At 38.7% G+C, this 17,060-nt stretch overlaps 2 protein-coding genes across 6 annotated transcripts in view; one reads left to right on the forward strand and one right to left on the reverse strand.

The window, feature by feature from the left end:
• Nucleotides 1-13,814, reverse strand: part of dgkh (diacylglycerol kinase, eta) — a 72,226-nt gene extending 58,412 nt beyond the window's left edge. For 3 of the 5 annotated variants that reach the window (XM_042002321.1, XM_042002322.1, XM_042002319.1), the window contains exon 1: nt 12,233-12,517. In XM_042002321.1, coding sequence (XP_041858255.1) covers nt 12,233-12,517 — 285 coding nt within the window. Of the gene's footprint in view, nt 1-12,232; nt 12,533-13,594 lie in introns of those variants that run through there. The other 2 variants (XM_042002320.1, XM_042002323.1) reach the window with 2 other exon arrangements.
• A 1,569-nt stretch (nt 13,815-15,383) lies between these two features.
• vwa8 (von Willebrand factor A domain containing 8) overlaps nt 15,384-17,060 on the forward strand; it is an 89,605-nt gene continuing 87,928 nt past the window's right edge. The window contains exon 1 of the mRNA XM_042001539.1: nt 15,384-15,646. Within this exon, the coding sequence (XP_041857473.1) occupies nt 15,508-15,646 (139 nt within the window). The 5' untranslated portion in view covers nt 15,384-15,507. The remainder of the gene's footprint in view (nt 15,647-17,060) is intronic.

The following is a 17,060-nucleotide window of genomic DNA, read 5'->3' on the forward strand; positions in this document are numbered from 1 at the left end:
GGTCATCCTGCGTCCATGCTCTAAATGTAAGGCTGGGAAACTGTCAGAATATTCATTATAAAAGGGGGAACAAGTGGTTTTTGGTGGATTTTTAATATGACATGAGTAATAATTTAGTTGTTTATGTGTAATGCATAACATATAAATGTGGAAATAGCATGTTAATTCAACTGATTAATCTCTTTGCAATAATGTGTTAATTTTGACAGCCTTAATTAAAACTTATAGACAAGGAGTGACCATGTGCTTTTACAGATTTATAGGATTGGGAAATTATTTAATGCATAATAATCATGATAAACGTAAAATCGTGATTTAAAATCATACCTAGAAAATCTGCAGTCGTGACACCTCTATTCCCCCAACCGCTACCTTGTTTTCTCCAGAATGGCAATACAACATGCCAACTTACCCCGAACACAACTGATTGTTAGTGTTACTTCCAACAGATTTTTCTTTATTTACATGATCAATGATTAATTTGACTTAATTAATAACAAAATCAGGTTGGTGGAATGGTTAGTTACACCACCATGTTTTCTTTAATTGTAAATGTTTGCACACATCTTTCTCTAAGGTTAATGCAGTTACATGCATGGTACCAAACACACACACACCTTCATTCATAAAAATTACACAACTAAAACACTTTGTTCTTAATAAATGGTGAAAATATTAAATGATCATTTTTATTAAATTATCAGAAAACATCTTCACAATAGTTTATTGCAAAAAGCTTCACTGTCATTTTTGTTTTGCGAAAGTGATTGATATGTTACCAGCTTAGCAGACTGAGCATGCCTAATAAAGACACTATGGATGTTTTGTGTATTTACAACCAACGCAGCAGGCTTCTAAACAAATCTGAGTGCATGGACTGAGAACACGTTGTTTGAAATTGTGAGACTGCAGCATTGACCTTTGCTGTTTTTCCCAAATATGAATGAATGTTAATTATTAATTGATCTAACTTGAGTTATTTTTAAGCATCTTGATACAACTGGTTGATTATATTTGTTATGGAGGGAAGAAGAAATTAACTTTATCTTTAAAAGGTAACATACTACAGAGAGGCTCCTTCCAAAAGTAAAGTTTAAAAGGACCCATCTTAAAGCTGTCAAAGAAAACTGAGTAATTTACAAATCCAAATTAGCGCAGCATCACTGAAAGTTTAAATTTGTCTGGTGATGTCTGTTTTAAGAGATTAGTTTGCTAAGAAGAAAATGTGCCTGGGAGAGGACGTGGAGAGAATTCTTTAAAACAGACGTCCACCTTCCTTAATTCCCTGCTTCCCTTTCTGTAGGTTGCAGCCTGAGGAAAAAAATTCCTGTGGTGGATTAAGGTGAAATACCTCAAAGCTGACTGCCGTATAAGGCCCGAGCAGCTGGCCTGCTACTACAATCAAAATGGGACTGTAACATACAGACATGGCGGGTGACGTCATCTCTTCACTTAGTGTTGTTGGGCTACCGGCAAATACTAGAGTTTATGAAGCGCATACTGGGAGTTTCTCTGCTGTTTCATATTTGGACAGAAGGGTCCAATAAGTCCTACTATTATCTTTACCTAAGCTTTATTCCTTCACTTTCTTGGAAAATGTCACAGGATTAAAGTTAAGAAAAGGTGGTTGAAGAAATTCAGACGGACTTAAAAAAAAGAAGCTAATTTATGCTGTCTTTAAATACATATATAGGGCCATTTGTTTCATTGTCAAGCATCACAGACAATATACTCTAATGCGTGTTTCGTGTTGGCACTTGATGCCAACACGAAACACGCTAGCTGGTTAACTACCATTAGCTCAGGGGTTAGCTCAGTTAGCTCTTAGCTACAGGCAGATCAGAGTTTGATGGTTGTCAATCATCCACCTCCACCTTCACAGTCCCCCTCTCAGCTCCACCTCTTGGCCCATTTTTCGATTTTCCTAGAATGACGACACGTGTGATGCTGCCAAGATGGCGACGATGGGAACCGCCCAATGAGCTTCAATTCAACTCTTCAGAAACCTACGGGTGACGTCACGGAGGCTCCGTCCATCTTTTATATACAGTCTATAGTTGGCATGGATGTTAGGCAACATATCCACTAGAGGGCAGTACAGAGTTTAGCGTTCTTTTCTAGGTTACGAGGTGCATTTCAATAGCAAACATGAAGACATGACATAAAAAAACAGTGCAGCAGATGTTGGTGGTCTGTGTGACATTTAAACACATAATGGCTTCTTATTGTTTTTATTTGTTCAACTCAGTCAGCTGTGCTTTTCTGAGTTTGGTTTGTGCTTGTTTTAAGTTACTGCATCCACACAGAGACGTAACTGATTTAATTTCTACATTTTCATAAAATTAGAATTGTTTCAAGCAACGTGTATGTCCACGGAAAACCACTAAAGACGCTGTAATAGACATGCCAGGCCTGTAAGTGGCGCTGTAACCCTGCCACAGAAATGCACCAAAAACAGAAAATAAGACATAGAGCATGTTCATAAACGGCAATGTAAACAAACTAATGAAGAAGAAAATGGTGGCGAATGGAGTTAAAACGGAAAAATTTGTGTGGACTGATGTGGAGAAGATTTGACCCTAAAAGCTATGTCATGCTCCGTAGCTTCTGCAGCACTGCAATCCTACATTGTCATAGCTGTTGGTGGGGTTTGCACACGTGGGTTAATGGAGACGTGGGGCCATCGGTTCAGGAAAGTTGGGTATGAGTGCAAACACGGAAACAATGCTGTGCCATTTTAAGATATATTAATTTTGGGACCCAGATTTAATAATTAGCTTAGTTCAGGCTCCCAAAATACTGGTCCCGTGTAGACAAGGGATCCTACATCCTGGCTCTGACTCAAATCAGTGGATAATTAGTAGAGTCGTGCAGAGCTTGACATCAAGTCTGAGTCTGTCAGGTGTGTTGCAGCAAGGAAACTTCTAAAACATGCAGGACATTGACCTTGTTGAAATACCAAAACAATAAAAAAAAAAAAAAAAAACTTTAGCTGATATACGTTAGCTCGTCTCCGTCTGGACATGGCCTCAAGATTCTGGAATATTCTGCCTTTTTCTTTTTCTTTTTTTTTATAAAATCTTAGTTCATACATCTCATCTCATAGACCAGCATTTGGACCCTTATCTCCTTTTAATCATGGAGTACAACATACGACTGAAAACAATGTCAGAAGCAAAACCAAGATGGCCCCTGAGGTCATATTGGCCAATCCAAAGGTTGACAAAAAAAATGACCAAAAAAAGTGTTGCGATACCTTCGTTATTCAGTATAATCAGCTACAAACTAGATTTATATGCAAACATGTAAAAAGTCCTGTTGACAAAATTAGCTCCGGGACAATCTTGGCTTCGTCTGCCGTTGCCATGTAAACAAAGGAGTTAGCACATGTTATGGCACAAACCACACAGATGGCAACAGAATTTCAAACTGCAGGCCAAAAACACCAGTTATCCTGTCTGCATATGAACGGCACAGCTGGATTATCCAAAAATCGTGATGCTGGAGGGCGTTTTCCTAGAAATAGTTTTCAGTACCTGACAACTGTTTGCATGTGAATGAAAGGTGCAAATGAACAAAAAATTCTACTAAATAACTGTACAGATGGACATAGCCTCAGATAAAAAGATTCTTTAGCAACTATTCAACCAGACTCCTGATGTTTTAACTGAGGCAGAGCAGAATTAAGGTTTCATTTCTTGCTGGTTTTACAGTCGCCTGCTTTACCCGTTGCATGAAGAGGTTGCTTTAGCATGTCTTTATGTGTTTCATGTCATCCTGAATAAACTAAGAGACAATCTGAACTTTCGCCTTCAAGCCTCCAAGGTCTCAAAGTGGAGCTTTAATCCTCTCTGACCAGCTGGAATATGTGACTTTGCACTAGTTCTATTTTCTGTTTTGTTCCTCCTTGGCCTCCATAGTTCCTTTCCTTGTCTTCATCTCCTTCCTGTTGCCAAGTCGGCCAGAAGTGATCTATAAATAGCCCGCTGGTTGCCTCTGTGCACAGCTTCTCTTTTCTGCTAAACTGTGAGACAGAGAGCGAGTCCTGTGCCGGAGAGAAATGAGTAACCTGAGCACCATGTACCTTACACCCACACTCTGCCTGGCCACTGACAGGGTGACACACAGACTCAAAACAACACACACACATGCACAAGCTTATACAATGGACAAAGGCACAGGCGGTTCAAATGAATCCAGCAGCTGTGGTTGGTGGATAAGAGCAGAGCAGGAGTTCCCTCGCCAGACAACAGAGCAGACCCACGTCCACCGTGTGATAATACCCAGACAAGCAGGCAAACAGCTAGCTAGTTCGTATTAGAGCTGTCCTTTTATGAACTTAAGCTACGTCTAACTAGAATCAACAATCCCTTCTTTTAATGGAACTGTTTATTACTCTTGTTTTTAAGACCCAAAAGGAGGTCCTAAACCAATTACTAGCCTTTTCTGGACTGATAATCTGATAAAGAAAATATGCTCGACTTCTGACTTCTTTCTCTGGTTAGATAAATTGTCATTTTTTTAGTAAATTTTTAAATGTGGTATAGAAAAATATAAGTATGTTCCTGACAACATACTTTAACCTTGTGAATATTTTTGTGCCCAACAATTGAATACTCATAATGAAATGAGCATGAATATCTTTAAATATATCTTTGCAACCACAAAGTTTATTTGAATACTTTTGTATTCATAGTAAAGAGAACACTTGTGAGATGTGTTAAGATGTGTAAATGTCAGCATATGGGGTTATGTGAAAAGTAAATGAAGATGGTACATACTTGGCTACAATGCACTTTCAGGATGAATATGAAAATCTCCTTGGAGTGATGCAGCTGTAGGTTTAAACCACTAAAACCTACAATCTAAACTAGCTCATACTACTTTATGTGAACATTATCTCTGCAAAAGCCAACTCTGATTAAGTGAAGCAGAGGACAATTTAGAGAGGTTGTAGTACAGACAGTTCCAACGAAGTCTCCAAAATAGTGTCAAACTGGTTTCTCATTTTTACACATTTTATTTTAATACAAATAAACCAAGTATGATATTAGTTAAATTAATAAGCTTGAACCTTTTAAAACCTGAGATCCCTCAACTGGATTACACTGAGCCACACTGAGAACAAATTGTGCCAAATAGCCATTTTGGAGACCTCACCTTAGTAATCTGTACTAAAGACCTGTCCAGTTTTGTTGTGCTTCACTTCATCAGAGTTCAAAAAGTTTTCTTTACCATTTGTTTTTAAGCAGCCAGTTACTTGTAATCTTTTAAAGTGGTGTTTTCCAGATGTTCTGAAGGTTTTTCAGAGGTTTACTGTGGATACTGGCTAATTCTATCAGTGTTTCTCAGTCCTGGTCCTCGGGGATCCCTGTCCTGCATGTTTTAAATGTTTCCATACTCTCTCCATCACTGTCCTTTCTTTTTTTTTTTTTTTTTTCTTCTGTCCCCTCCAGTCAGGTCCAGCAAGATTACAAAAATTCCATAACACTTAATAAATAAGATAAAACAGTATATTTATACAAATAAAGAAATATAAAAATGAGATTATCAAGAGAAGCCTTATACCCATAAAGCTCCTCTTGGCAGCAAATTTGTTCCACATAACACAGCAGCCAGACCATCATTCTGTATGTATAAATAAATAAATAACTAACTAAATAAATAAATAAATAAAAATTATAAATGTTTCCATACTTTAATACATCCGATTGAAATGAATGGCCGATTAGCAGGTTTGCAAAGTTCTTGACGAGTAGTTCAATTAATCTGAATCGTTCAATCATTCAAGGCTAAACAAAAGGCTTCAAACTTAACAGAAATGCTGCTGCTTCTGTCTGTGACATCCTTTATCACTAGCAAAACACTCTTGCAGTTTAGAAAAGCTCACATATTTGCATACAATTATGGCAAATAAAAAAAAAAGGCCAACTGAGCTTATTTACCATTTTAAAGGCAGACATACACACAAGGACGCAGAAATAAACACATACCTCCACCTTGGCTCTTGGCTGTTGGAGGGGAGACCTCAGCTTGCCAGAAGAAAGCCTTTCCCTGTTTTGTCTATTTTAATGAATGACCCCTAACACTAAACTGCTGCTAGAACTGGATAGTCCATAAAGATGCTTACACACACATGTCCTCGCTGCTGAGAGAGGTCCACTGTCTTAGCAGTCATTCCATGCAGTTAGACTCCGTTGTGCATCCAGAACCAAATCATTTGTCATTGATGACTAAGGCTAGAATGCATGTGAAGCCAGAACAATCACGTCTTTCAGAGACTAATGCTGAATTGCTCAAACTCTCCCCTTGTTTCTTTCTTGCTTCCAGTGCACTGCTATGACTGTGTTGGCATATTGTCCTCTCTTCTGAGTGTACCCTTCCTCCTTCACCTCCCACCACATGCTAAAATTTCCCCAAAGTGATGGGAAAATTACAATCTGGTAGGTAGGAGGGGGTAATTCTACTGTCTACGATCTCCTTGTGCATCTGGAACACATGTATGGGTAGTTAAGAATGTTTCAATTGAGTACTGAAGATGTTAAGTGGTGGTCTTGCTATCCCATCTTATGACTCCATGTAATGCTGCATTAAATGCACCAAAGAGGTGGAAAGACCATTTTCAATCTATACCTGTTTAGTGGACAAAGTGGGGAAAAGAATTCTAGCGGTTGGGTGCAGTGCTCAAGGGTACTTCAGCAGAAAACTGTGGAGCAGGACAGCACTGATTATTCATTGCCCAGGATAACACTTTTCTTCCTGCTGGTCTCTAAACCCGACTAGTCTCCCAGGTGTTTTGTATTTTGGGTGCACTTAGTTTCAACTCCCAGCAGAAATTACAGCCGGATGTCACCACTAATTTCCTGAACTGATTGGATTCAATTCAAAAAGCTAATTCGATTTGATCCAATTTGATATCAATTCATTCGCAGATATTTATGTAACTTGGAGAATGATTCGTCTTAACAAGTGATTAGTTTGTAATAATAAAAAAAATGAAAAGTAAAAAAATTAAGAGGTCACCACGCACATACGTACACCAAAATGAATCCGATAATGGACTGGTAAATGTAGACAATGAACTTTCAAAGAAGTGCATGTAGACCCGTCAGATCAGATTATTACAGCAATCTGATCCATGACTATCTCCATTTATCTATCTATCTATCTATCTATCTATCTATCTATCTATCTATCTATCTATCTATCTATCTATCTATCTATCTATCTATCTATCTATATATATATATATACAGTATATATATATAGTTTATATATAAGAGTTTGGCATTTCTGTTGTCTTAGGAATTTATTTTCCAAAGGACTTTTTGACGTAAATGACAAAGTGAACAAATTTTTCTGAACAGTGGAGTCGTTTTTTTTCTCCTGAAACATTTTTAGAACCTTTCAATTGAGTGCTAAAATCCGTATGTCACACAAGAGTGAGGTCACTGTTGTCCCTGGAAAAAGAAATATCTAAACACAATGCAGGTGCTGGTAATCAGTAACAGGGCTGAGCTGTGAAACAAATTGAAACAAAATAAAAGAATGCAAAAGGAGGCAAACTTAAATAACTTAAGTATTAATATAGTAAAAAAAAAAAAAAAAAAACAATCTCTAACATGGCTGCCACATAAAAAGTCCTGATAGCTCCAGTTATAAACTCTTTATTACCACTTTGTCAGTATATGATGCTTTAAAACAGTCACACACGTAACTTTATTAACTTCTATTAGAAACATCCTGCTATGCTGTTTGCTTTGGCATCTTCCATTGCTGCTGTTGGTATTTCAGAACACTGATCACAAAGGAATACTGGCATGATTATCAGTGATGGCAGGAGCTTTGAACAAACAGCAGTGGGAATGAAACATAGTCAGTTATCAAGGCCTATAATTTACACAGTTACGTCTAGTAATTCAAATCCAGATTTGACCAGACAAGACCTCAACCTTGTATGACTAGAGAGCTGCAGTGGCACAAAATTATGCACAAATGCAAATGAACGTGAGAACATTTTCAGAAATCCAGAAGACATGATTCTCTATAGCATTGTATTACTTGCACATATCAAACTGAAACGTGACCTTTTAATGTGAAATGAAGCAGGGAATTGCCCAAGTATGTTATCAGGAGGAAATGTTTGTTTTCTTAATAGGTAGACCAAGCTTTTTTATCATAAAGGTCAAATGTCACTTCATGCAAGACTTTACATGAGTCACTTGTATGCTTAACTATCTAAATGTGCTTAGTACACAATCATAGGAAAAAAGTATATTGATTGACAGATTATCAAAGAGACTGAATCTACAGTAATGTTGTCTTTTAATAAATCAAAATAAAGTATGCATCCAGAAAATTAAGCCTATACCTCCTATCTCTTCCTTCAATGCCTCATCCCTACTCCCCTGTTAACTGAACCTCTATCTGCTCTAGATTACTCCAGGTCAGGCTCACGGAGCCTGTCCAATACCTTGTGCAGCAGCAGCCGCAGCCGCAGCCGCAGCAGACCCAGGAATGCCATTAGCTCTGCTTTCAATCACACCGCCACAGTATTAGTCACAAGTTTATAAGCTCTGTTGAGCTGCAGCATGACAGAGAGGGGGCCGAGAGTGGAGATGACAGCTGAGCAGGGGCTATGAAAAGACTGTTATTCACTCTTGAGTCTAAATGTGGAGGCGACTTCTTCCAGATATGTTGCTGGAGTTCACAAATACACTTACAGCGAAGCTTTTGAAGCTGTGGTTAGCAGCTTTGCTGCATTAGACAGAAATCGCCATAAATGAGTGTATCGAATCCACTTATTTTCTGCATGGGAGAAATTTCAGAACATCAGGCAGACATAAATGATACCTATTATCTCATCTCTGCATCAGCCAAATGCTCAACAACAACTATTTACTGTACAGCTGCCAATGTATTGATTTTCCACTGAGGGTTTATCACAATAGCTGACAACACACTGACAGACTAAAAAGTTGGCCACAAATGATCGTAATGAATGGATTTACTTCTATTCATGTCAGTGCTTTCAGAATATCAATATTAATGTTGCTCGGATGTTTGAAATAGGCAAATTAAAGATTTTTCATAAAGCTGATAAATGGTCAAATTATTCACAAAAAAAGCAAGTTTAATGCTGCAAAATTAGCTGATTATTCTTTTTATAGATTTTGGAAAAAAGATGCATTACCTATTTCCGTTCTAAGGTTTTAAGTATTGGAATAATACAATGAGGTAAATAAACCCAAAGATAATAAAATAAATAAATAAATAAATAATAATTCAGGTCATAATGCATCATATTATTATTCATTTACCAAAATACACAAAATATTCAATCAGGCTAATTACACGCAATAATTCAGCAGACTGCAGAAGCTCAGCAGCAATAAGAAGTAACGGTTTTCTGTGTGACGTTATCAATCTCTCACATGATGGTGGAGGAATTCTGGTTTATTTTTTTTCAACGTTGCTTCAGTTCATTGGTTTCTGCAGCTCTCTGAAGGTCCCATCACAGTATTTCAGTCAGGTTGAGGTCTGGACTTTGGACCATCTCAACACCTTGATTCTTTTATTTTTCTGCCATTTCTGTTGTAGGTGTGCTGCTGTGTTTGAGATCATTGTCCTGTTGCACGAGACAAGACAGGTTCAGCTAAGCTTTAGCTGTTGGACAGATGGACTCACATCTGACTCTGGAAAACCTTGGTATCCAGAGGAGTTCATGGTCCACTCATTGACTGCAAGGTGTCCCAGTCCTATAGCTCCAGAACAAGCATAGATCATCATCCCTCCACCACTGTGCTTAACAGATGGTACGAGGTGTTTGTGCTGATATTCTGAGTTTGGTTTTTTGTGCATTCTGATCAAACATCTACACTTGAATCTGCAGTCCTTACAAACAAGCCATACTGCTTCAGTTTTTTTCTAAATCTATCTTTAATATTGAAAATGCTGAGGCCTGGAGAGTCTACTTTCTTTTTCACAACTGTATCTGAGAAAAACATAGTAGACAAGACTCACTGTGGAATACTATGTGCCCCTTCAAGCAAACCACCTGTCTTGCAGACAGTATCACCATGGAATCAACCAATAAGAGATGGAAGACGTGGTTGTCTGTGGCAACCAAAGAAGTGGAGAGATAGTGGACAGAGAGGGGTGGATGAGGACAATGTGATGCACACACGGTCCAGAGGTGAACAAACAACTCAGTGGAACAACACTCAGTGAGTCAGTGCCTGCATGATCCATTAGTAACTCTCAGCACACATACATGCACACACGAAACAAGTCTGAGATCTCTGTTTGCACAATCTCACTGATACAATTACAACAGAAAATAAGAGCTGTATACTACTGTAATAGCAGTATGTAGTAATTCTACACTGACGTGCTGTATATAGTTTAGCAGAACAGAGTAAGTCTATCTGTGCTCTCGTCCAGCCAGTGCAACTCGCAGCTCTTCAGTTTATACAGGCAGTGTATGTCGTGACTCAGCTCACCCTGACTTTATCCACTTCTAAAACTCCTGCTGTAACTGCAGAGGCAACAGAGACACCAGAAAAACATATGTTAGACAAAATTAAGTACTTAAATTTAAGCACAAGTAAGCTTTGAAAGACTCTTCCAGCATTAAAAAGTTTATTTTTAAACTTGCATATTGAAAACTCAAGTAACTGCTTAAATAAAAAGCATAAACCACTTGCATATGAAATGTGTGGCCAGACACTTCTTAGTCCAAAGTCGCTAAATAAGACCCCTCACATCCTGAATAATATAAGGGGGTGGAGTGGCGCAGTCAATAATTAAGTGGATCCATTGGTGTGGGAGGACGCACTCATTTACAGTGTAAACGATAAGTGGGCCAAGAGAGCTTTGGTGTCAGAGAATTAAAGCAGCATCCTCTTACTTGGTTCAGCATGCCAGGAGCTAAGCTGCAGCAGATTGCTGGCAAAACGTTATAAGAATGAACAATTGTTTATTACACTCTGAGACTGCATGGCAGTAGAAACCAAATATTTTCTGTTTTGTCTTGTCAAATTTACTTGATTTGTAAATATGTATTCATTTTTGTTGTTGAGAAGGAGGCCCTTTAAATTTGAACAGGTGATGTCCAGCAGAATCCATGAATATCTGAGTGTTTGAGGAGGAAAGATGTTGGATCTTAGACGGATCTGTATCAAGAACCGTCATTCATCAACAGCTGATAGAACCACATGAACAAGGATTACTGTGGATCCTTTATCAAGCTTTACAATACAGAATTACATTCACAGATGACACTTCAAACTTCTCTGTGCAGAAAATAAACTGCATGTTAACTTTGTCCAGCGTTCCAGAGGTGACTTGGATGAAACATCACGCAGTGGAAACCAGGACTGTGGTCAAACCAATCAGTATTCCAGATCTTTGTTGGAAGATATGGAGCACAGAGCAAAAAGGAGCATCCAGACGGATGTCAGGAATAAGTCCAGCATAAATGCTGAAAAGTTCACTGAGGTTTTACAGCAACATCTGCTGCCTTCAAGAACACATCTTTACAAGAGACGTCCATGCAGTTTTTAACAAGACCATGAAGACCCACATTCTGCACACATTAAAGCAGCATGGCTAAGGAAGAAGAAGGTACTGGACGGCTCTGCCTGCAGTCCTACCTGTCCCCAAGAGCGAATATTAGAGAAATTTAAGTGGTAAAATAACACCTGAAACTCTTCATCACTTGGTGTTCTCCATGTCAGAACATCTCTAAGTGCTCCCAAAAAGGATGGCAACATTACAAGAGGATAGGCTCTACTCTTCTAAGTTTATTTCAATTAATCATAGACCTTAAATGTAATAATGATTGTACATTAACATTTCTTGGGTCTTAGAATTAATATGTTGTTCTCGGGTTGACAGAAACACGTGAGTGTCCTAAATGAGGTTATAATAACTAAGAGCAACAGGTTTTCTGAAACCAATTTCTAACTTTCAGTATGCAGCATTCCCACAGTCTTACCCTGCATAAAGTCTACAAGTCAAAGAAAAACAAGCAGCCGAAACACAGCGGCTATTGTGTTTCAATCCTTTAACATCAGAAACATCAGTCTAGGCGACAAAGCCCCCAGCGCGCACGGATCTGTTGAATGTTTGGTCAGTTTAAAATGTCCCATTCAGCGCGCCGCTAACCATCCAGCATCACACAACAGTTACTAACACACCTAAAAGTCAGGGTCAAACAGGTATGTCTTACCTTGCTCCTGATCTGTCCGGAGGTGGACACTTTCCGGATGAGTTTCTGGGGGCCTTCTTGCTCTGCCTCGCTGTCCGAGGACTCGTCCGCAGCGCCGGAGCCGGCAACAGCGCCCACCACATGGGCATGGATCCCCGGCGCAGACGACGCGGGCCCTTTCTCCGGCTCCTGTTGAGGGGAGGGATAAAACCAGTCGGGGTTAGCCTTCGCCCGACCCGCCGCTCTCTTTTTCTCTGGGAGGCGAGAGCTTCCGAGCGACTGGGAAGCGTCTCTCCTCGCTGTCATCTCTGCGAGTCTACGAATACGGCTGTGTTTTCTGGAGTGTGCGTGGACTGGTAAACGCATACAGTTTGTAGCATGATGCGGTACGGTGGGGTTGGGCTCCACAGTGCCCCCCCACCCCCTGCCTGGCAGATGGTTATGGCTCCAGCCTGCACGCCCAGTCCGGACAGGGGAGAGACTGCCTCATCCACTCCGTAAACCGGCGGACTGGTCCGTGCCATGACAGACCCTAGTGGCTGTTTTGCACAGACACCGCATTCAAGCCACAGCGAGTGTCACAAAGAGGAAATAAGTTCAGTCAAGCTTCTTTTATGTCGCTTTTCTTTTCTTTTTCTAATCAATGCTAGATGCTGTAGATATATTATAATTAAGTGGCAACGATTAAAACGCACCACCAGTAATTTGCACAAACAGGAGCGATCAATTAAAAATAATTAGGTTATTCCTCTTTTATCTATCAGTAGGCTATTTTTTAAAAGGAAACTGGCGATTTACGCACAAAAACGGGTTATACCTTCTGTTCGTGCGTGGGGAATTTAAAGTAAGACTGAGATGATCAAGTAGATCCACAAATATAAAGCCCAGTCTTAACATCTTGAACATCAGTCTTTTGAAATAGGCCAAGTGACTCTCGTACTTCTAGCTGAAGCTGAATAATTAGGTTCACTGATAGAATTGACATGACAGTTGACAATACGAGAAGAGAAGAGAAGAGAAGAGAAGAGAAGAGAAGAGAAGAGAAGAGAAAGCGGAACCAAGCTTTGTTCAAGTAATTATAGACGGATTTGTAATGTTTCTTACACTTGTAAACACTTAAACGCTCTAAAGTTGAATTTAAATTGCTTTTAGGACGACATATCTGCGCAGAAATCACGGCAATAATGGAAACGCTTTACGCACGGAACTCTTTAGAGGACTAAACGTCTGCTAGTTAAAAAACAAACCAACCAAAAAACTCATAATTAGCCCCGGAATTTTGTCGTGAGGTCGGATTCGTTTCTTTTCCTTGATAAGAAGCGATCGTAGCTAAACGAGAAGTAGTCTGATTTATTTAAGTTCCCAGTGTTGCGTCGTACTAACCAGTTCCTCCCATGCGGGACTACGGCTGTAATGGTACACATCCTCCATAGTCTCCTAGTCCTCTTCGTCCGCTCCGGGGAGAGAAAAAACGAATCAGGGAAAGGTGGAGGGACTCAAAACCTGCCTCGCTGCCCTGGGTTGACGCCACCCGTATGCGCACTGAGGAGACGGGACGTGGAGCTGACCGTGCCGCGTCCTCCCACCGCTCCTCTCCCTTCACAGCGCTCTCTCTTTCTTTTGAGGGCCGAGCTTATCAGTGCTCCACGTGATAAATGTCAAACCAGATTAATAAAAGCGCGCGCAGCTCCGTGCGGTGCTGTCACAGCCCGAGGTGTAAGAACCAACTTTGTGCGTGAATCAAGGGCGGGGCAAGTGGGGTGGCCCTGGGGGAAGGGCACAGGCCAGCCCTAAAATCTGACTTCATCCCCCAGGTGCCATTCTAAAAATAAACAATCAAAATCTGACAAATATTAAGTGAAAACTGACTTTTTCCCCGAGATGCTCCAGTATGCAGCTTGTAAATGCTCCATTCTATAGCCTATGCTGTTGAACATTTACAGTACCATGTCCCTGATTAAAATGCAGCATTCATACGGTATCATCTTGCCAACTGTCAAGATAGCTGATAATATTTGTCTGTCCAAACTGTTTACATTTTAAGACGAAAATGTAAAAGTCATTAAACCAAATGTGATGACTTTGTAAAGTTAAACAGCCAATAATGCTGTTGAAACGCTGATAAAACAAGTGATTTAGCTCAAAGCAAATTTTATAAATACTTGTGCAGCAGTGATTAAATTTATACAAGGCAGAATCATCCTAATATTGATATTAAATTGATAATTAATATTAAAACAAAACTGGCAGTTTGGTTTTACAAATTTTGCATTACTTTTTATATTAGATGAGCACCATAGATGTAATAATCAGAAAATTATTTTCTAACATCTAGAGCCTTAAAAAAGTCATAATAATTTTTAAAATGGTTGTATTTAGCTTGTATACTTTTTCCCAGTCTAAGCCCCAGCCTGTTGTTGTTTAATAAACAAACTAATTTAAATCTATATAATCTATATATGACTCATTATAATATTTAAGTCATGGTTTAAACAAAAAGCAACTACACCAGACAACTAACATTAAGTGTTTCTTTTCTTTCATCTGTGGTAGGAAGACTGTTGAGGGAAAAAACTTTTATACATAAAGTAATTTCAATCCTTGAGTTAAGGGAACCTCTCTAATGAGCCACTCTAATAAGGGATTTAATTGCTAAATGTTTGTGTTTTGGATTTAAAACAAAAAAGTTTTCTCCATAATTAGGTATATTTAATGAACAACTATTGTAAGTTAGGCTAACCAATACAATGTCTACTTAAATTTTCATTGGAAAAGTTTTAAACTGCCCCTCATTACTTACAATAATATTGCTGAGAAAAATCAAATAGATGTATGCAGCGATTAGTTAAAACCTGGTACTTAAATAAAACTACAGTAGACTGTGTGGTGAAACCTGGAATATGTTCCATTTGACTATGAACGTGGCCTATAACAGGATGGCATAATAAATGAAGTCTTGTTCTAATTAGTTAGTAGCTTACTTATTAGCTATTTAACCAAGAGCTATGCTGATATCAATCAAACTATTTTATTCATTGTCATAATGCAAAGCTTAGTAGTTAAACTGACCTTTATAACAAAGTTAACGAAGTTGGACTGAGCGGAACCATTGTTAAGAAAGTGGAAACTCTACGGAAGACTTTAGTCTTGGACCGATCTGTCCTTCCGTTATTTTCCTCCGACACCTGCAGAATGAGTTGACAGACGTTATGAAACAAGAATGAGACCCCTTCAATACGCAGTTTAAACACAAGAAAGGGATTTAATTTTGTACTGGCTTAAAAAACAGCTAGGAGATGCATTCTCACCTCTTATGCGGCGGCACAGCAAGCGCTGTCGCCGCCAGAAGGATGAGGAATATTTTGGGTTCTGTCCTGGGAAGAGACGGCTGGATGTGGAGAACTCATGAGGTCAAACTTATCAGCACATCTTCAGGTAACCTACCGGTTTGACTCCAGCTACAACTCTGCTGCCACACACAACAGACGTGGAAGAATGAGCATGTGTGTTGGTGTGTTTATTTTTATAGAGAAGAGACTAACTTGTGGCTCTGTGGTAACGCCTGAACTGTTAGCTTCTGTGTCTGAGCCTCTGCGTTTTTATCTTCTGACAAAATGCAGGGAATTGTACAGGTTATGCCCGGGAAAAAAAAATAAAATATGTATTTAGTAATGAAAGTGAACATGATTTGGAACTGAGGACACGATCACTGCCTTTAACAGGCTTCTGGGTGAAAGGTCACAACCAGGTGTTTTGTAATGTAACGTCATTTTAACCACTACTTCAGCCTACCTTCCCCCTCCAGTCTCAGTAATTTATCATCTTTAAATTCCTAAAGTTAGCCAAGATTATTAATGAGTGCCATTTGATGCTAATATTGTTCAAACGTTAAAAAAAATTAATCAAGAAGAAGTAAGAAGTACCGAGTCGATTAAATTATTAGAAATGTAGATAGATGGCAGCCGACTTTATTACATTTGTTTATTTTGTGAAATATTGCTAGACTGGTAATATTTCCTACTATTTGTGCTGTGATAATCATTTGATTTGAAGGCCATAAGAGGATGGGGAAGGCTGAAAACCTCTCCCTCCGATCCATTCATAAGCACTCTTTGCTCAGATATAAGTAGAGACTTTTGTTGGACCCATCACACCCTTCATCCTGAATGTAAGTCATAATCCTCTGGTAAAAGACATAAGGTTACAAAATATAAACTGCAACAATTTTAATCAATTACTTTATAGCCATTTCAATACAGTTTTTTTGCTTTTGTGAGGGTAGCTAATGTGGCAGCACTTGAGAAAAAAATAGTTATGGGGACAATAACGTGTACTGTAATGTACCATTTCATATTGGTATTGTGTTATATTTTATTTAATGAATAATTGCCATACACATAATTGTGATTAATGTTGTATATGAGATGTACTTTGGCCCCAAACCATTCAGAGCTTTATAAAGTAGCATAAATATAACACTTGTATTCGTATTATTATGAATAATATTGCTGGTGATGCTTATGTTATGTTTTAACTTTCCAGTAAAGTGTGACAGTATGAAAATGAGCCAACTCTTATAATCTATATACGAGTCATTAATTTGGAATTCTAAATCTCCATTTTATTATTCTCACTGATACTTTTCCAACACAGCAGACTAAAGCAGCTGTTTTAGAAAAAAAATTAAAACATCAGTCATTGTTGTCTTTTTCCAAAGTTTTGTTTTTGCTAATGTGATGTATAGAATATTCTATGAAAGCCAGAAATCAGGGTTATTGATAGGTTTTAATGTGTTGTTTCTGTGGTACAACTGAAGCTAAATATAAACTCATTTTTCCTGATTATCATT

The sequence above is a fragment of the Melanotaenia boesemani genome, chromosome 12, assembly GCF_017639745.1.
Source record: "Melanotaenia boesemani isolate fMelBoe1 chromosome 12, fMelBoe1.pri, whole genome shotgun sequence".
In the NCBI taxonomy this organism is placed as follows: domain Eukaryota; kingdom Metazoa; phylum Chordata; class Actinopteri; order Atheriniformes; family Melanotaeniidae; genus Melanotaenia; species Melanotaenia boesemani.